Genomic DNA, 21,305 nt, shown 5'->3' on the forward strand with positions numbered 1-21,305 from the left:
AATAGATAAAATTATTTATAGTGTCAGGAGTGAAAAATTCACCACCTGTTCATTGTGTGCAACTAAAAACACGAGTTATTTGTTTGTTGTTTTTTTCTGCTTTAAAAGTTAGCTTTTTAATATGGTCGCCAATGGAACTTCAAGGGCTTTTGAAGCATGCCTCAAGTGGTCATTTGAGGAACTGCATTTTTTTGCACTTCTTTTCAGGTTGCATCTTGCATATGGCCGGCTAGATAGCTCATTACCCAGATGTGGTGAATAATTCACGAAGCGAGATGTGTGGTTTAACACATATTTATTCACAGAACTCAAGTCCAATCACATCATTTTACTGAGAATAAAATAAGCAGGTCACATTTTTACGAAAACACCTGAAAACCGCAGATAAATAGTAAACATCCCTTTAACATTGCACAATCATTTTGACAGTAAAAATATTTGATAAAAGCTCAGTTGGCACTAGATAAGAGTTTGCTATAAGCCATCGACTGTTCTAAAATAAATCATAACAAATAATACCCTTACTAGCCAAAATAACAAACATGATTTAAAGAGGTCATATTATGCCCTTTTGGGGTTCATATATTTAATCTATGTACCTACTAAAGTATGTTCACAATAGCTAAAGTTCTAAAAAAGTGTCTGTTTTCATGTACTGCCGCTCCATGCACCGGCTCTCTTCTGACTCTCTCTCTAAGGCTCTGAAGTGCCCACGTTCAGAGTCCCCACGTGTGCCAAGTCTGATCTGATTGGTCGGCCTGTCGGCTCTGCCGTAATTGGTCAGTCGCTCAGCACGGTTCTCGGAATTGTCACGCCCCTTTTACCATATTGGGAATGCAGCCACTTTGGCTCCGAGGGGAGCAAAAACATTAGCACCTTAGCACTACTGTGCTACCGCAGGCTACGGCAGATCGTGGGCGTGCTACAGAAGTTAACGGGCGTGCAACATGAGCTGCAGGGCTTACCACAACGAGCCAATGGGCTTAGATCAGTGATATCACACTGACAAGACGTCACACTAGCAATTTTTTTGAGGGGGCTAGAACCGAGCGTTACATGCAGCTAATGCTACAGCTAACAGGAGGAGGTAGGAGAAGCCACGTTTCCGCGGACTTTGAATTTTTGCACATAGATGTGCCTAAACATGCACAGGATACATGGAAAACACACTAAAGAGCATATAAAACCAGAAAAAGCAGAATATGACCCCTTTAAACATTTACACCTTTACCCACGGAACAACTCTTTTCTTTTTTAAAGTCTGGTCCTTTTTCTCATGTTTTCAAGAATCTTAATCGAGATTTTTACAAATAAAAAAACAAGAAAAAAATTAATGCTTTTTGCAGCGGTAGAAGATAAAAACAAATTTCTTATATTTATGAAACTCTACCAGCATCCATCCTCATTAAAATGTTATGTGAGGATGATGTTAAAATACTACACAGAGCAACCGAGCTGGGAATGACGACGAGGTTGAGATGTTGGACAGTCAGGCTGCTTTATGATACTCTACTTTACTGAAGCTCTTACAATGTATGAGTTCAAACGTAGACCAATGTGACAAAAATCTCAACGTGAGGAATCAGATCAGGCAAAAATGAAGTCAGGAAAAAGCTAAATCCTACTGATACAGAGTTTCACAACCCTGTCTCCAATGCAACGGTTGAATTTGCCTTTGTTAGCAAAGCAGGCTAAGTTAGTGCTAAAATGAAACTACTCGTGAGGTTCGGTTGAGCCAGTTTAAAAAGCAGTCGTGTTCACAGTACAGAGACGGTCAGCAGACCACATTCAATATTTACTTAGCTAACAGACTGACTCTTTAAATGCTGATTCAACAACGGTAAAGTATTTCACCCTCTAACAAACATATGCAGCAATACCAATGTGTCTGTTATGTTGTGCATAGATGCTGGACAGCCAATGCTCTGTTTTTACATTAACGTTAGCATTAGCTGACTCAGAGACACTTTTAAAGCCAGTGTCTATGGTTTAAAGTATTTCAGTGTAAGTGTCTGTAGATGACTATGAAGCTATGAGTTAACTAAAGTGTGCTAACATTAGCATGCTAACACAACAATTGCAGCTCGAGCGAAGGACAATTGTGTCCACCGCTTACGCTTCATGGTGCGTTTTAATTGATAACTCCTTCCTGTGAATTCGAGTGGAGAGGAGTTGGAGGTGTGCCGCTGGAAGAGAGCGGAGGCTAGAGAATAGCGGAGTTGTCGCCAAACAGCCGTCTGAAAAAGTTGTGTATTCTTCCTTTAAGGTTTGCAGTGTGAAGTTTATTGAACAAGGTGTTGGAAATCCTGAAGGGCTGAAGATCGTTTTCACGTTTGTCGAAGCGGAAATCAAAGATGTTGTTGAGTATATTTTGTTTTAAAAAAAACTCTAATAGAGCAACACAGTACATTAGATGAACACATCAGAAACATCAGCTGATGATGAATGTGAATTTGGTGAGTTTCGTTTCGGTGCCTTTTGATTAGTGAACGTTTGAGTAAACATGATCTCTTTTTTTTTTAAAGCCAACTTGCTCTGTAATTGTTGAATCGTGATTAGCAAACTTAGGTTGCAGCATATTTTGTCATCAGAATTTTTTTTTCAGACCGTTTCTTGTCATTTTAGGTGATCCACATAGAACCTGGTCAAATTTAGGTTGGACCACCAAAAGAAACAAAATAATCTTGAGACCTGTGGTTCAGGTGGGGTTTGGTCCTCCAGTCTGTTTGTTCATGAACACCATCATCTGCTGCACCCGGGGGGGGAAACCCTCCAATATGGCTACTGTAGGTGGTGATGCAGCTGAACGTGTCATTCCATGAAATTAGGTTTGAAGTTGCTGCTTGAGACGCCTGATGGACAGCAGACTGTAAAAGCACTTTTTTGGCTCTTGAAATCCTTAAAAGAAAAAAATCCTTAGTACAGTATTTGACCTCCTCTGCATTAGAAGACGGAGGCTTAGAAGTGGTCGTAAATGTTTCTAGAAACTGCCTCTATTATGCAGTGGCTTTTCCCCAAGTGATGGCACTGCGGTCCTGGTTGTGAGGTCTGCAGGTCTGCAGCTCTCAGCGTGTTCTCCTGTAGTAAACAAAAGTTGCCACTAATACTACTGATGCTACTATGGCTACTGTCCTCCAACGAGAAATCCCACGGATCACCCCCTCCTGGAAAGGTACAGAGAGCAGGATTAGAGCTTTGGACCCTACTGACAGGTCAATATGTGAGAAATGAATTAAGCACATGACTGACAGGTCCTTACAGACCATCCATCACTCACCCAGCCTCCCTGCTGTACGAGCCAGGTGTGGAGCTGCTCTCTGATGACCTGAAGAACCCAGCTGATGATGATTCTGATGTTCTCTAGATGGTTGCTTGTTATCGCCTTTGAAATAAAAACAAATTCATATTAACAAACTACATTCTTACACCGTTTCCATCCATGCTCATGACTCTTAACCAGAACCAAGAAAAGTGACCACATTACGCCTGCTTCAGCCTCTTTGCATTTACTACTAGTTTCTTTAGAATCAATTTTAGGAATGAGCTGCAGACCTTTCCACTTATCGATAGCCTCTCTCCACGCTATATATCGAACCTCTTTGACTACCGTTACCTTAAGGCAGAGGTATTCAATGTGTTCCTGAGGCACAGCTGAAAAACTCAGGTTAAAAGCACAGTCGCAGTTGAAGGCCTGAGGCTCTGAAAAGAGCTGCCCAAGGAATTCAGGTCAGCAGACTTTAAGGAAAGGGCTTTCACATTTCCAGAAAACTTTCAGGAGGAGCTGTATGTGTGAACGCAAACATACTTAGCTCTGCTGCTCATCCCACAAATGCATGTTCCTTACAAACGTGGCACCATTTGAAAGGGAAATAAACAGGCTTTCCAACAGTATAAGATTTATTGCCAAGAAGCCAAGAAATAATCTACCAAACACTAATTTCCTTACTGTTTGTGCGATGTTTATCTGCTTCTACTGCGATGGTTCAAGAACAGCATTCAATTTTCTCAGGGCGCGCTCACACTCGGAAAATTGTCCTGTACCGTGCTTTACCCCTCCCCATAACCCCCGCTGGCCTGCACTCACACTACTCCAGGACTAGCTAGCATTATGCATCTCCTGTACGTAATGCCGTAACAACACATGCTGGGCTTTACGTTAATATGAAGCGCCAGCCAATTGCAAGCGACTGTGTTGATGACCAATGTTCCTTGTAAAAGAGAAAATCAAAAGAAAATCAAAAATTTCTCATTGGGAGCTGAACAGTGTGTGACCTCTGTCCTTTTCGTTTCTTGTTCATAAATAAAATTCTGAACACACACTCACACTGCTCCGGGCCTGAGCACGGTTACCTCTTTTTTTTTTTTTTTTGGGCATTTTTGCCTTTATCTGAGAGATAGGACAGTGGATAGAGTCGGAAATCAGGGAGAAAGAGATCAGGGAACGACATGCGGGAAATGAGCCACAGGTCGGATTCGAACCCGGGCCGCCCGTCTGGAGGACTACATCCTCGATACATGGGGCGCGCGCTCTAACCACCATGCCACCAGCACGGTTACCACTTGTGCATAACGTCGTCATACAACACATGCTGGGCTTTACGTGAATATGAAGCGTGCTTAATTTACATGGAACCAGCGGTCGAATCTGCGTCTGCACATCGGAGAACAACACAGAAAACATGACAGCTCCTTTACTGAATTTGTGTCTTATTTTGAGTCATGTTAGTCAGAAACAGCCAGAACACTCCGAGATTTCTCGATAATGAAGGCTGTCGACGTTGTGTACCGCCTTCATGCTTGTGCTCGTTCAGGAACTGTAACATGCTGAAGCACACCTCTTTCAAGGGTGCTAGGGCCAAGGAAGTGTGCTTGAGCACAGATCGGAGCGCTCACACTAGTAAAAATACTGGACTTTAGGGGTGAAGCGTGCTTAGGCACGGTATGGACTGCCTAGTGTGAGTGCGCTAACAGGGTGCGTTTTAGGAAATCAGAGATTTAGGAGAATGATTTACGATATTTTGGGAATTGCTTTAAAAGTATAAATAAGATGATATTTATACTTATACAGGCTATGAGTCATAATTTATTTGGATAAAACAGACAAATCTACGTCAGCTTAGACATTGAGCACCCCGACATGAATATGTGATGCTCTGTTGTGTTTGGGATTTGAAAAGTTCTGTGTATCACCTTGTAGATGAGTCTGTAGGCCAGATGGAAGAGAGCCACCACACGACCCCAGTTGATGCCATCAGCAAAGATGTTTCTGGCCACCTTCATGAAGATACCCTGGGCACAGTTGCCTGGAACCTGGTTGATGAGTCTGACATGACAGCAAGAAAAGACTTTAATGTCACAATGGATTCATTTTAGTGCTGTTAACCGATTAAAAATATGCATCTACTTAATAAGAGGCTTTTAATTTAATTAATCAAATATATGGCTAAAATGAGAAGGATTGCATTACAGGTGGAAAAATAACAATAAAGTGCAGAATTCACCACAATTAACAAAAAATGAAAAACAAACCAAACGTGACGTCTAACATGATTTCACTTAGTCTTAATATGCTCAAAGATATCTTTCATATTAAAAATCTATCACAGGCCTCTGCTGACTGATCTGATCCTAGCGTCTTTTTTTTTTTATCATGACGCTGCGCTTACTGTTGGAGCTCGGCGTTCCTGTTCAGGTCATCAGCGATCTTTAGCAGCTGTTCCACCACTTCTTTGATTTGTGGATCCTGTTGTTCACTCGACCTTCCTCCCAGATCCTCAGGCGACACGTGTCGACCGGGCTCCTGGGCGTTTATACGTTCAATCACATACCTAGGACATGTACACAGAATGAGGGTCATGGACTGTCTCGCCCGATATTGAATCTGTAAAGGAAAGCACGACTCTGCAGCAGATGAGGACAGAAGGAACAATTAAAATACCCTATGCTATATATATGTAGACATGGTATAAGTAGAAGTGGACCTAGATAATAATAATAATACCACCAGCACAGTTGTTTATAACAATGAACGTCTGACAGACTGGAGGCTTAACGGATATCAGGATACAAAATAATCTGCACTCACTGTGAAAAGGGTTGAATCACTACATGAGATCAATGAAATTCTTACAAATTAATGACACCAATTCCTCTCTCTTTTTGTTAATGCCTGCAGCACTGCAGACGAGCTCTCAATGATACAGACTCTTTTAACATCCCTCCAGTCCAGTAAATGTTCGATGCCGACTTGTGCCATTATTTAGGAAGTGTTGCTGTTTGTCAACATCGTAATTCGGGTTAATGTTGGGTTTAATACAACATGTAATCGTAATGTTATGTTATATATAAAAATATTATGGTCCTTCTTCGTCCATTTTCTTCCGCTTGTCCGAGTTCGGGTCGCCATGGCAGCAGTAAGTCAACCCAGACGTTCCTCTCCCCAGCAACATTTTCCAGCTCCTCCTGGGGGGATTCCGAGGCGTTCACAGGCCAGACGGGTTATATAATCCCTCCAGAGAACTCTACTCCGGGGGTCTCCTCCCAGTTGGGTGTCCCCGGAAAACCTCCAAAGGGAGGCGTCCAGGAGGCATCTGTCTGTCACTCTCACACTTCATCCTACCCTCACCCGTGAACAAGACCCTTATATACTTAAACTCCTTCACTCGAGGCCAGGACTCACTCCCCACCCTGATGGAGTGATCCCCTGTTTTCCAGGAACAGAACCATGGCCTCGGACTTGGAGGTGCTGACCCTCATCCACATCGCTTCGCACTTTGCAGCTCAGTGTGTTGGTCCTTCTCTTTGAACATTATTAACGTTCTCCAATTATCCTGATTTTGCAGAAACAACCTGACCTCCCGTCTAATTTGATCAAACCAGCGAAGAATCAAGTCACTGGGTCTCCATGAATAATAACTTTGTGTTAGAAATCTGTGATTGAATCGTTTTTATTTGGATTATTTATGAACTTACCCTCTGAGGAGCACTGCTCCCTGATCAATGATGGGGTCATCGATGACATCTGAAGCAATGAGAAGATTGATAACAGCGTACAGTTAGTTTAGAAACGTTTGAAAATGTATTTATACAAAAGTATTAATATAAACTCTTCACTTTGGCATATCTTTACTACAATGATGCAGACCATGTATGAAATGAAGAACTCAATATTAGTGTTGACATGTAGTTTAAAATGTTGTTTCAGTTTGACATTTTCCTGAGTTTTAAAGTTAAAATACGTCCCCAGACATTATTGGGACAAGAGGAGTGGAGAATAATGGAGAGATATGGTTAAAAAATAGGGCTGTGCTCAAAAAGTCATGTGGCAAAATACCATAAGATTCATATCACAGGTAGGCAGTTTGACGGCCGTTTTGAACGACCCTCTGTTTGCCGGGAAAATGGCTAACCAGCAGATGTTGAAACAATGGGAGCGGGCACTGGTTCAGAAAGAAGTGATTGTACCCGACCTAAAAAGCCTCTGCATGTTTCTAATAAGCTCCACGAGCAGAAACGTGCTCAAACTAGGATCAATATTGGAAAAATGGAGAGAGGTTAGAACACAGAAAGGTTTACAGACCCATGCAGAGCTGGATAAACACTGAAGCTTCAGTGTCCGTTAAGGCCCTGACACACCAAGGAGATCGTCGGCCCTAGGTACTCGTTGGAGCATCGGTGAGCTGTTGTCGCCCTAATTTTTTGCAGGGTGTCCGGCACCGTCACTACCAGTCTTTCGGCTGGTCGGTGAGAGGAATCTCTCTGATTGGCTGTTCGAGTTTCATTTATCTCGAGCTCTCGACTCAGGTTCAGGAAAGCCCCTTGAGCATGCAGCTGTAGTCTTTGCGGTGTGTTCTAGTGCAACCAGTGCAAGGCCAAGGCCTTAAAGGTCCCACATTGTTTTAAGACTCAAACACATTTTGTGGGTCGGTAGACACTCAGGTTACCCAAATATATGTTCAAAAACACTGTCGAAGTGGATTTTTCACCAAGAAAATGTGAAATAAACCCACCTGGTCCTTTGTTTGTGGTCTGTATAAGTCTTACAACACAGGGAAAAGTGCTCCGTTTCAAATTTGCTCAACTTGTGATGCCACAAGTTGGATTCTTGTAAAAAAGAAAATCCCCTCGGAGCGCCGGTGGCCGTTTGGTTAGGGCGCACGCCCCATGTACAGAGGCTGTAGTCAGCAAGAGCGGGCGGCCCGTGTTAGAATCTAACCTGTGGCTTCTTTCCCGCACGTCATTCCCCACTCACTCTGCACTTTGTCCCTGATTTCTGACTCTATCCACTGTCCTATCCCTCCATTAAAGGAATAACCCCCCACCCATGGACTCCACCCCCAGCCTAAAACAAATACTTTTGCGCAGGTCCGCCATTCTTATTCTCACTACAGAGGAGTGATGTCTGCATGACACTGTGGGGGCCCTGAGCAGCTCCTTCAGCAGCAGATGGAGACACCCACCCTGCAAGACAGAGCGCTACCGCAGGTCGTTCATCCCATCTGCAGTCAGACTGTTTAATCAGACTCTTTAACAGCATCACCACTCATATCAATACTGCTCCACACTGTGTGTGTTTTTAATTACAATAACTCTTTCCACAAGTGGAAGTGTAAATACCTTGTATTATTCTATTATTGTATTTTTTCACCCTTTATTTAACGGATGTAAATACGTTTGATTTTTAACGTCTTGTTATTTTTAATAATTATATTCCTGCTTCCTGTTTTCTAGAGCTGTTGTAACACAAAAATTTCCCCCACGGGGGATCAATAAAGTTTATCTTTGTCTACCGTGAAAACTCAGGGGGGTCATTGCATTTAAAGAGACACACACACCAAAACGGAGCGTTCTGAGAGAGCTGGTTTCTACAGGGTCACAAACCTCCTCTGCTGCTTGATTCATGTTATATTTTGACCACAGCACAGATGTTTCACTTAGACCACAGGGGGACTGTTTGAAAAGGTAAAAAAGGGGGAGTTCCATTTTTTGTTGTTCCATTGTTCACCATGCACCTTATAACTTATCATTTAGTATCTAGTATTTTGCCTACTTGCACATAGCTCTGTATATATATATTTATTTCTCGTTTACTGCACATAGTTCTGTTTACATCTGTTTACATCTGTTAGTCCGATCACTGTCCACTCATATCTACTCTTTTATATTTTATATTTTTAAGTTAAGTTTAAGCTTTAAGTTATATTTAAATTGACACTTTATATTTAGGTTAAAATGTTTCGTACTTGCACTGTTGTTAATTTACTGCTCTGTGTGCCTTTGAATTGCCCCCCCGAAGACAAATAAAGTTTTTTGAATTTGAATTTGAATTGAGAATATGTCCTCTTTAAAAAAAATAAAAAAGCACACCTGTACAACTTAATTGTGTCTGTTTCTCCTTACCCTAACAGGGAAGATTTAAAATCCTATAAGTAGCTCTATGACTCAGTGACCTGACTAAAATCTGCCTCTTTTATGATCTTGTTTATCACAGAGCACTTTAATGACAGGGCAGTTCAGACATAAGGCCTCACTGGTTCATTATAAGCCTCTGATTTAATATGCATACATTTTAAGATTGTATGAACATATCTTCCAGCAAGTTTAAGTTAAAACCGAAAGCATGGGGGGAGAGAAAACATCCTGTGGTATTTGAGGCTTTTAATGTTTGACCCCTTTTGAGTAGTTTCACTCTCACCGCGACAGAGGAACACTTTCACAGAGTATAAGTGCCTCCCTTGTTAATAATACTAATAATGTTACCTAAAGAATAGAAAAGTATGGTTGAAAGTTGTGTTTGTGTTGGAGAATAAGAGCAGACATGGCTTCACATACCTTCCCCACCCACTGCGCCCAGAAGCTCCTGGTCTTCTTCTCTCTGCTCCTCTTCTCGTCCGTCAGCCATGGCTCCAAACTTTCTGTCAGCTCGGGAGGGGGAAAGCGAGCTGGGGGCGATGCAGTGACACTTAGATGATAAGTTAAACCATTTGACGCCAGAAGGCCTTAAAAAAGTAACTTGTCCCCGGCCGCGTCCGAGCCGAGAAAAGTTTTTGCCCCTCCGCCGAAAATACAGGAAGTGACACGGAAACGCACAGACACCACCGGCCGGCACGCCTCTTTCCTTCCTCCGTGACTCCGTTGCTCTGAGTGGCAACCTGCAGAGTTGAAGCTGAGGTGAAATATGAAACCAACGCGGAAGTGCAAAAAAAAAAAAAAAAAAAACTGCAGTTCCTCGAGTGTCCACTTCAGGCTGACTCCAAAAGCCAGGGAATCTCCGCCAGCTCCGATGATAAAATGTCCACTTATACAGCAGGAATAAACATGTTTACAGCCTGGAGCACAAAACAGGTTGTGGTGTCAATGTCTAATTTGTTTATTGGTTACAGCAGGGCTAAGAAAGAGTTTAGCATAGGCTTAATTTGAAAGAGTTAAAATTACAGTTCCAGGGTTAAACCGGGGGGTCTCCAACCTTTCTTCATGTGAGAACTACTTTGAAAAAAATGAAAGTGACCAAGAGCTACTTGCATCAAATCGATTGCATTTATTTACATAGTGCACATCAGCTGAATTAAGCTGCTGTTTGTACACGTGTGAAATTGTAAAAAGCCAATGCTTATCAATCATCTTAAATTCACACCAAGGTCCAAAAAAACATTTCTACTTTACACTTGTTTTCATGGGCCAAATATATGGATAGCAGGAAGAGGTGCATTTACTGTCGTCAGATATATGTATCTATTTTTAACACAGTCGGTCAACCTACAGGCGAGCTACTTAAAACCTGCCCGCGAGCTACTGGTAGCTCCCGAGCTACCTGTTGAAGACCCCTGCTGTAGACAATGCGGAAGTGCAAACAACTGCAATTCCTTTAGTGTCCACTTGAAGGTGGTTAAAAAGCACAAGGCGCCATGTTTAGATAGAGATAATCGTGCATCAGGACAGGGCCAGATATGCAAACTGTAAATGGACATGAGCTTGTAGCCTATAGCGCTTTTCTAGTCTTTTGACTACTCAAACCGCTTTTACACCAAAGGTCAAACTTACACATTCACACACTGATGGCAGAGGCTGCTAATGTGTCCACCAGTATTAACCAATTAATCAATTTCATGTGCCTTACTATGGATAACACACATAGTTTTCAAAATCAAAACGGAGCCGTTCTAAAAAAATTCACCCCCGTACAGTGTGTGCCAGTGATGACAAGACCTAATCAGACCTATTTCCTTGTTTTGTACCAGGCTGTAAACATGTTTATTTATGCTGTAAAATTGTTTTTTCGCCAGTCATGTGTATGTGACTTCTGGTGTTCCTGCAGCCAGCCTCAAGCGGACACTCGATGAACTGCAGGATTTTGCACTTCCGCATTGGCTTCATTTTTCAAGACCGGAGGTTGCAGCTCGGTCTGAAAAGTTTGGGAATCCATGGCTTAGGCCATTAACTGGCAGTTAAAGAAAACTGTGTCTAGGTTTTGACTGCGAGTTAAATATTATAGTATTACTGTATTTAAATGTTAACATGTCTTGTTTTTGTTAATTCCTTTAGCGTATATAATTCAAATACTCAATTGTCGTCCTGCACACATTGAAAGTAGAAGAAACCAGATGGCACACTGGAAAATGCCTCAGAAAGGCTGAATCTGCTTCTATCATTACACCAGAAAGCAACCTATAGCTGCCAAAATGTGACTTCTCTGGCATGAAGCAAACATTCAAAATAAGAAGTCTGTTTGTGCTCCTGTATGTTCATGCCCAGAGCACAGTTTGCACGAAACTGGCTTTTTTGTGTTGCTAAGTTAGACGACATAAAGGCTGCCATGGAGCTGTAGTTCAAGTTTCACATCATGTGAGGAGAGAAGAGGTCACGCTGTTCACTGTCAATGTTTTTCCTTGTTATTATAAACAGGCTGAACCTTCTTTCTCCCCCTTACATTTGTTTGCCATTGGTTGCTTCTGTTAGCCTTGGGCTAGATGTCACCTGAGGCACCAGAAGATAAATTCAGTTTTTGGTTGTCAATCGGTCTATGCTGATCCACATCCATTGTGTCAGTGCAATTGGACTATTTGACCTGCAAAGTTCCATCAAAGCAATCCCCAACACACTAACCAACAGGTTTTTACAGTTTTTTACCGTAAAGTGAACAACTCTTATATCATATCATTTATTGTATAAGTTACTATTACTAACCTCTCTGCTACCATACGTCTATGTGTATGTTGGTATGCACTTTTTAAATTGCTTTTTGGGGCCATTTTTGGATAGGACAGCTGAAGAGAGACAGGAAAGGTTGGGAGGAGAGAGTGGGGGAGGAAACGCAGCAAAAGGCTAAGGTCGAGATTCAAACTCACGTCCACTCGGACGAGGACTAGCCCCCCCATACATGGGTATGCAACATAACCGCTAGGCTGTATCTGACGCCAATGTGTGTGCATGTTTGGTTTTAAGTTTAAGATGTATTTTTATTATTCTATTTGAACTCCTCTCAGGGCAGTGCAACACAGTATTGGTTATATATACATGTACAATGACAATAAACATATTCTATTGTTTTATATTCCGTGACATCAAAACGTTTTAAACTAATACAAATAACCAGACACCACAAGCAAATAATGAAGCTGAATTGTTCATCCTATCACCACTTTTTGTGCCCCTTGTCCCTCATCCATTCATTTAGAATAGAATGTGGTGATGATGATGATCATGTTTGTGATAATGAGGATGATAATTCATAACAATTTCTGGATGTTTTCCTAATTTGCCTGTGCTTTGTCCCTTTGCATGTGTTAACCTAATTTGCTGTGTGTCGAGTTCCCAGAGCCATGCTGTGTAGGCAGCCAAATGTTGTTTACAGCAACATGCAGAGCAGGGCCAATCAGGAACATGATAACTGACTGATGTCTCTACATGACGTATGCAAAAGAAAACATGATTGTCTATTCCCACAGAGTAGTTTTTACTGTAATTGCTCCCCCCAGGTCTGGGTTACAGGAGGCCATTCACAGCACGCAGCTGAAAGTGTTTTTTTCCCAACATTTCCACAGCAAAGATTCATGGAGAGTGACAACTTGACAGTTTGTAGTTATCAGGAAAAACTCTACTCAGTAAGAATGTGCATCCTTCCCTCTGAAGAAGATCCAATATGCATCTCGATACATAGGCCAGGATATGCTTCGGATAGTTTTACATTTTAATTTAGAGCCATTCAGTGCGATACAATTCAATACAATGCTAAATTCAACTACAGTAAGTTTATAACTCAGTGCTAGAGTTATTCATCTCTTAACAGGAAGATTGGGGGTTCAATCCTCAGTTCCTGCCGCCACATATCAGATGTGTTCTTGAGCAAGAGACTTAACCGCAGGCTGCTCCCACTGCTTTATCAGCGGGGTATGAACGGGATTAGCTAATGGTTACTATAAAGCGGTGTGTGAATGGTTCTGAATGTGTAGGTGTGACCTGCCGTGTAAAAGCGCTGAGTAGTCAGAAGACTAGCAAAGCGCTATAAAAGCTCACAAGCCACAACCATCTCCACTGTTTTCAGAGCGTTAAGCTCCAGGTTGTTCTGACCGCACCAGGTCATCAAATGGTCATTCTCTTAAGACAGGAAGTCTGTAATCCACCTGCAGGTGGAGACAGGGACGTTAAGCCGGGAGAGTTTGTCCAGCACTGAATAAAAGTGAAGCAATGAGCATGCTGAAAACAGTCATTATAAAAATGATATAATAAACTATAATTAAATTAAGCAGCGCTTCAAGTTCTTGCAGTTATCACATATGTCATGCACATTTGGCCTGGCATTAGTTTTTATTGCAACTCGCTCTTCATTCAATAGTTCTTGTTTAACTTCATTCTCCACCTTAATTAACACATCTTGTACCTGTGCTCAAATGTCTTTACTGTGTCACACAAGTTGTCACACTCAACTACACTTAAACAAAAGGCTTTAGATGCTGTGATAACCGTGGACTCCGTCAAGATGTGGCAGCAGAAAATGTTCCATATTCAGATTGTTGTTTTGACAGTTCTCATTTGTGCTTGCAACCTCGTTGATGGCACAGGTGTCAACATGACGTCTCACCAGGTGAGTGTTCAAATTTGTTTTCCTGTTTTTAACTAAAATACACGTGCCAGACTTTTGAAACGTTCTCATCGTATAAAGTCAAAGCGACTTCTGACTGAAATTCTGATGTGGAGCACTTTAAAATATGTTCTCAGACGGAGACGTTTAGAATTACATTATCATATATTTATCATATAGCAGTCCACTTCTTTGTTTGAGCACAGTTCCCTTCACATCTCCCACGGACCGTACTGGAGTACATGTGAATCGTTCCCAATACCACCTCTTCAAGTGGACTCGGGTCTGATCAAATTAACTGAACTTTGGGGTCAAGTGTACTCAGATCTGGGCCCGGGTCCCCTCGTGTGAGCACTTTAAATAATGTTCTCAGAGAGTTGCTGTTTTGAAGAAAAGTAACAAAAAATATGAATTTCTTAAAACAGTAGTTGTGAGACAGGTGAGACATGTGAGACCCTGAGCACAGTATGTAAAATTAACAGCAAAACTTCAGTAAAAATAATCGGAATTTTAAAACCAGGCCATTGATTGGCTTTTGTAACTTTCAAATACACCCCAAGGCTCCACAGACCAGAACAATGGCAACTTCCAAGCGGGCGGCCCAGGTTCAAATCACACATGTGGCTGCTTTCCCTCATGTCATTCCCTACTCTCTCTCCCTGATTTCCAACTCTATCCGCTGTCTTATCTCTCCATTAAAAGCCCAAAAATAAATAAAAAAAAGGTTTAAGATGCTTGGCCATAGAGGTTGACAACATCTGCATTAAATAAAAGTTCCCCACAATAGATTTAAGCGCGTCTTCTGTTTTTTTTTTGCAGTTCTTTTGATCAACCTTGCTCGCTCTATGAGTGACAAATGAAGTCATTAAAAAAACCTAAGGACTCCAGAACCGCAGTAGTCCACTCCAGGTCTGCTGTTCTCTCTCCATCTTCCACTGAAGTAAAGATGAGACAATCAATCCAGAATTGCTGAATCTGTCCGTCTGCAGTTTGACATTTAGCATGTACAGTACCATGGCTTTATCAGAGCTGTGTCATTAAAATCAGCTGCTATACTCCTGCTGGAGAAATCGTCAACACACGGAGCATGCCTAGAGTGCACTGTCGACGCTGTAGATGTGGTGTGACAGGGCAGCATCATGTGGCTAAATTCAAGATGAGGGGTGGCTTTGGATCAGTGGTGAGGTTGATTGTCTCTCAATCGGGGGTTTGGCAGTTCAATTCTAGCTTCTGCAGTTCATCTGTCAAGTGTCCTATAGGGCAAAGCACTGAACCCCAAACTGATATTGTACAGGAAAGGTGGTTACAGTTTGGACTGGTTGACAATCAGTCATAGGGCACTGCATCACTGTGCAGCCCCTTACACAAAGATGTTGTAAATTATTGCAGTTTGTGACTACATCCAGAAGGAGGGCCCTCAAAGGGTATTGCTAGTAAGTGTGTTGGTCCTATCCGTCATGTTAGGGCAACCCTCCGCAGCTGCTACAGACAGGAGGAAATGATGATATACTTTACACCTGGGTGTAACTCACTCCTCCTTTAAAAGCTGTGACAGTACACAGACAGAGTATAATCACAGCTGCTCTGCGCTGGTTGAGTCTGTGGCTGGGGATGTGGTTAATGCTCACACTATAACAGTTATGCAGTTGTTGTCGAATCAATAAATGATAATGTGGCTATGGAAGCTGAACCGTGGCAAGTCTTAACTGAAACTATTAGCCTGAGGCAAAAAGATTCACTGTCAAAACATACAGGATTCAAACCTGCAGTGGTTCTACCACAAATGTGTTACCAATGAGAGGCTTGCGCATACATACCATGCTTTTGCATAACCTTTGCATGTGGCTTGCTAGTTTAGCTCAGTCAGAGCAGACATACCAAATACAGAGGCTGTGGGTCATGATGCATCAGCCGTATGTTTGAATTGGAGCCACAGCCTTTCAATGCATGTCTAATCTCGTCCCAACATTTTCTCCATGTCTTCAGCTGTCCTATCAATGAAGCCAAAAATGCAAAAGTACATTAACAAAAAACCTCTGCATATGTTAGACATGATGACATCACACACACTCAAACACACACACACACACACACACACACACACACACACACACACACACACACACACACACACACACACACACACACAGGGGGTGTTTGTCCCCAGGTGTGTGCCCTGCGTCTCTCTCATCCAGCTGGTATTGGCTTCAGCCATATATGGTGTACATGCTGTATAAGATGGAAGGAGCAACAGCCAACTAGAAGCAGAGCCAGAAGATTTAGAGCTCCCCCTGTTGACTGGCTGCAGTGTAGATCATAAGCCCCGCCTCCTAACCCTAACCCTTAACAATTGGAACATGGGTAAAATTATAAAATAAAAAAGAACGTCATTTATTTTTGTCAAGATAGTAAGTTGTAATGACACAAGTCAAGAACGTATTTTTAAAAACATTAATTGGTGTTATAAAACCGTGTAATGACATGATTGACAGCTCTGTTAGCGAACGCGGCTCCTGCAGCGCTATGTACACCAGATTAACAGACGACAGAAGAAAAGGCGCCCTGAAAACGTAACAAACACTAACACAAGTGTCATTAAATTTAGATAACTGTGAGTGTCAGCTTTGAACCCACACTCTCTGCTGTGGACTGTACCCACCTGAGTTTTAAAAAAAATATAATTGGCAGTTAAATGTGTGTTTTTGCTGGCACAAGCGGCCTGACATCAATAGCAATAACAAAAAACCTCAGCTGATCCTGAGACTGCGCAGACTCTGGTTGCAAATTTACAAAATGTTGGTGCCCATAAATCGTATAGATATTCTGGATTCATCCTGTTCAACGGGAGGATGTTGAGGCACGTTGTCCATTTGAATGTCTTCTTAAACTCAGTTATTCTCTTCTCTCCTGAACTACGAAAAAAAGGGGGAAAAAACGCTAATGAGGGAAGCATGGATGCATTTAAAAAAAAAAAACTGAAATGTAGCTGTTATCTACCAGCTTGCAGCCTTAGTTCCTCAGGTTGGGCTTTACTAGACGTTACAAAGTCGAGGCTTGAAACTAAAGAAGACGGTGATTTTAACATCTGAGCCTCTCAGCTTTGGAACAACAACCTGAGGATATAAGGCTCGCAAACTCAAAGACATCTTTAAACAAGATTCTACACTTGCTTTGTATGTTATGTGATATATTTTTTATTTCTTTTCCCCTCTTTTCTTTTTTAATTACATCTCATTTTGTCTCGCTGTCTGTCCATGTTTTTGTTCTGTTCAGTCACCTTTCCTGTTTGTGCATTTAACAGCAATTCCACAAACCACCACATGATGGCGACAATGAACCACATATGTATATCTCTCCTGCTGCCTCTTTACAGACTGCAGGCGTTGTTTGTTTTTCTCACTGAATAGTGAGTGTGTGAGAACTAGGTAGAGCAGTCAGTGTGAGTTGGTGTCTTAATGATCCTCTCCCCTCACCACGCCCAGCAAACACCACCACCTGAACCACACAATCAAAAACCAGCCAGTCCGGTTTGTGTTCAGCCACCTCCCTGTGATTGGACTGAATGTAGAAGAGTGTGGGCCTAACACGCCTGTACTTTTCCACTGCCTCTGATCTGATACTTTTGATCAAATCTGGATAAAACCGGGTACCAGGGGCGCTGGTGGGGCAGTGGTTGGTGCATGCGCCCCATGTGGAGGCTGTGGTCCCCCGGGCGGGTTTGGGTAGGGTTCGGGTCCAGCCTGTGGCTCCTATCCCGCATATCATTCCCCACTCTGTCTCCATTAAAGGCACAAAAAGCCCAAAAATAAATCTTAAAAAACAATTAAACGGGAACCAATGCTGTCAACCACGGTGGTCATTAACACATAGAAAGTAACGCTGAAGTTAGTTCTGCTAGTAATGCTGTAGACCAATAGGGGTCCACTACACAGAGGAGGGGGTATGCTGTCCAAAACAAATGTTAAAATATTTGTAAGGCACAATTAACCCATTATAGGTTAATTATCTTTTAATTAATTAAACAATTTTAATACGATTTTAAACTCTAACTCTGCACTGTAACTTTTAACTCTTTTTATATTTTTACTTCAATTAATTTCATTTGAATTATATTTTTATTTGAACATATTTTCAGATTTAATAATTTCAGTGATTTTTAAATGTTCTATTTGAATATTTATTTTCTTTCCTCTGTCATGATGCTTTTTGATTTCTTGTGTGAAGCACTTTGAATTGCCTTGTTGTTGAAATGTGCTATATTAATAAACTTGCCTTGCCTTGCCTATAGTGAAAATATATAGAAAAAGTAGTTAGTTTAAATTAAACAATTGAACCAGCTGAGATCTAAAAAGGAAGATGACCCCACTCAGATGATGCAGATGTTGGGCCACATTTTTTTTTAAATCGTCGATGTGTTTAATATCTAACAGTGTTGTCTGGGTTTGTTTCATCTGTTGTTTGTTACTGCTTTTATTGCTCTTTAATAGAATCTGTTGCAACCCTAAACAATCCTTACACATGTTCTGGTCATTTGCGGACAGAAAACAAAAAGGTGATTGTGCCTTTGATTTTTGTGGCTCCGACACTTTGGAACACTCTTCCTAAGCCGATACCCTCAGTTTCGTCTGACGCTTTAAAAGAAAATTACACACATTTTTCAAATGTCTGACTATCAGATTAATTTGCATAGTTTGGGTTTTTCTCTGTTTTGAGTTGCAGCTAGCGATGCTGGTCTGTGGGAGGTGCTTTACTGCCCAAAGAAATGCTCGTTAGGTGAAAGAAGAATGTGCAACATTTTTACACATAAATACAGCAGACATCAAGTTCGTCCTGTAAATATCTCTCTGAGTCCTGACTGTCTACAATGAGTGAGAAGTGTGAGTCCCCCTGGCTGTGTTGTTGTCTGAGACGTGTTTACATGGACGAGACGGCCTCGTGTGTAAAAGCTGTTTAAGTCAAGGACTAGAGAAAAGAAGAAGAACATACTCACTGATTATTTGGATGTCACGTAAGTGTCTTTAGAGCTCAGTAATTCTGTGTCAATTTATGTTCAATATGAAGCTACGAGCTAACCAAAGTGTGCTAACATTAGCCTGCTAACACAACGATGCAGGACAGTTGCAGCTAGAGCAAAGGACGATTTTGTCTGCCACTTGCGCTTAATGGTGCTTAATTATGGTGCGTTCTATTTGATAAGTCCTTCATGTGAACGTGAGTGCAGAGGGGGTTGGAGGTGTGTCGCTGGAGGAGAGCGGAGGCTTCAGAATAGCGGAGGTGTCGCCAAACAGAAGTTTGTTTTGGTTTCATGCTGGTGCTCAAGGGCGCCATCTACTGGATCAAAAAGTCGCACATTCTTCCTTGAATTGAACACTCTAAACTGCCTGTAGGTGTGAATGTGAGTGTGTCTGTCTGTGTGTCAGCTCTGTGACTGACTGGTGAACAGTCCAGGGTAACCCCGCCTTTCGCCCAGTGACAGCTGGGATCGGCTCCACCTCCCTGTTACCGGAATGGGAAAAGCGGTGTAGATACTGGATGGATAGAAATACTCAAAAATAGAACAAGTGACTTCAATTTGTAAACTTAGAACTTTTTTTTTCTGTATTTGAGTAAATTTACTACTTACACACTACCACTGTTAGAAAGGTCAAAAAACTGTGCTCATGATTGCATTAGTGTCAGGTCCTGACATGCTCACACACACACACACACCCACACACACACACACACACACACTCACACACGCACACAGGATTAAGTGTGTGTTTCATCTGCTAACAGAAACTGTGCCTTAAGGCCGTAAGTTATTTGTCGGGTTGATGTAGGAAAACAAAATCAACAATCGAGCCATCGGGATCGCGTAGGATTTGTTTCCTTTAGTTTTACATTAAAGGAACAAAGAAGCTGCTGCAAGAGTGTGCCTTTAAAGTCACGATATCTTGATCCCCATCATTTTCTTTGATGTATGTGAAAACACACACACACACACACACACACACACACACACACACACTCTGTTATCTGTATCCCATCACTCCGGTCCTCTTCTGTCTATCTTTATAAGACTGTGAGAAAATGCCCCTAATCTTTGTCGGCTGCGGAGGGGTCCAAACTAACAGCCTGTTTTAATTTCAGCCTTGTCATGACAGGAAGTGTGTTTATGCGTGTGTGTGTGTGTGTGTGTGTGTGTGTGTGTGTGCGAGAGAAAGACAGAGAGAGAGAGTTTGGAGGAGTGGGGGGATAACAGGAAGTGGAAAGGATGGTGCATGGGAAACAGTTAATGGAGTTATTTTTGCTGGGGACGCTGGTGTGAGGAGGGCCGCTTGACCTCGGTCCTGTTCACACTGATGCTAAATTTGGAAACAAGGACTAATATTAGTGTAAGCTGTCATCTGTCAGCGGACGGCCACAGATCAGTCGGAGCAGGAAATTAAAACATGAAGCAGAGTTAAGACAAAAGAAGAACAAAAGTAAGACATTCTTTTGAAAGGAGTTTTTTTTAATGTTTCAAACATAAAACAAACTTTTATGTGATTCTACATTTAAATTAGTTTGCAGGAACTGCGGTGCATCAGAATAATGAAGAGGAACAACAATGTTGTGCTTTTGTTGAATTCTCAACCACGCACAGTAAACCAAAGGGGGAAACTGTCTTGGCTTAATGTCAGCTCATGTTCATGACGTTTCCTGCAGAGTCACTGTAGTTTGGTATCAGTGATAAAAAATAAGGAAGACTGGAGCCGGGATGTATTCATGTGAGTTTTACACGGCTGGAGCAGAAGTTCAGTACAGACCTGATCCACGCTTTTCTACTTCCTCTTCTTGTCCACGAACAGAAGTTTTGAGGTTTTTTTTCTCGCAATTATGTAACTTTGAAAGAGGCTGATCACGTTTCTTACTCTTTCAGTTCCAGATTTTTTTTTTTTAGATTTATTAGGCTGGAGATATACTCGCTTTTTAACCTTGCATTCGTGTAGACAAACGGCTTGGCTAATGCTAATAATAATAATAGTAATACATTCCACTCATATGGCGCTTTTCTGAATACTCAAAGACGCTTAACAAGGAACAACAAAATAAAACAGTGAAAAACAAAACAAAGAAGAGAAGGAGGATGAGAACAGAGTTTGTTAGTGGTTGTAGGCGATGTTTAAGAGGCGAGATTACTTGAAGGTGGATAGTGAAGGGAGTAGGAGCGGCAATGGAGAAGGCCCCCCCCCCCCCAGGACCG

At 41.8% G+C, this 21,305-nt stretch overlaps 1 protein-coding gene across 2 annotated transcripts; it reads right to left on the reverse strand.

The window, feature by feature from the left end:
• Positions 1 to 278: 278 nt before the first annotated feature.
• Positions 279 to 10,116, reverse strand: zgc:153993 (uncharacterized protein LOC767645 homolog). Of its 2 annotated transcripts, none has more exons than XM_061057783.1 (6): positions 9,832 to 10,116; positions 6,973 to 7,021; positions 5,667 to 5,901; positions 5,191 to 5,323; positions 3,278 to 3,382; positions 279 to 3,164 (listed from the first exon to the last, which is right to left on the reverse strand). In XM_061057783.1, the coding sequence occupies exons 2-6, from the start codon at positions 7,019 to 7,021 to the stop codon at positions 3,066 to 3,068; spliced, it is 621 nt and encodes a 206-aa protein (XP_060913766.1). In that variant the 5' UTR covers positions 9,832 to 10,116; the 3' UTR covers positions 279 to 3,065. The 2 variants fall into 2 exon arrangements, with proteins under 2 accessions (XP_060913766.1, XP_060914565.1); XM_061058582.1 differs by having other exon boundaries at positions 5,667 to 5,828; positions 9,832 to 10,113.
• Between the last annotated feature and the right edge of the window lie 11,189 nt (positions 10,117 to 21,305).

This window comes from Labrus mixtus, chromosome 1 (assembly GCF_963584025.1).
Source record: "Labrus mixtus chromosome 1, fLabMix1.1, whole genome shotgun sequence".
Lineage (NCBI taxonomy): Eukaryota > Metazoa > Chordata > Actinopteri > Labriformes > Labridae > Labrus > Labrus mixtus.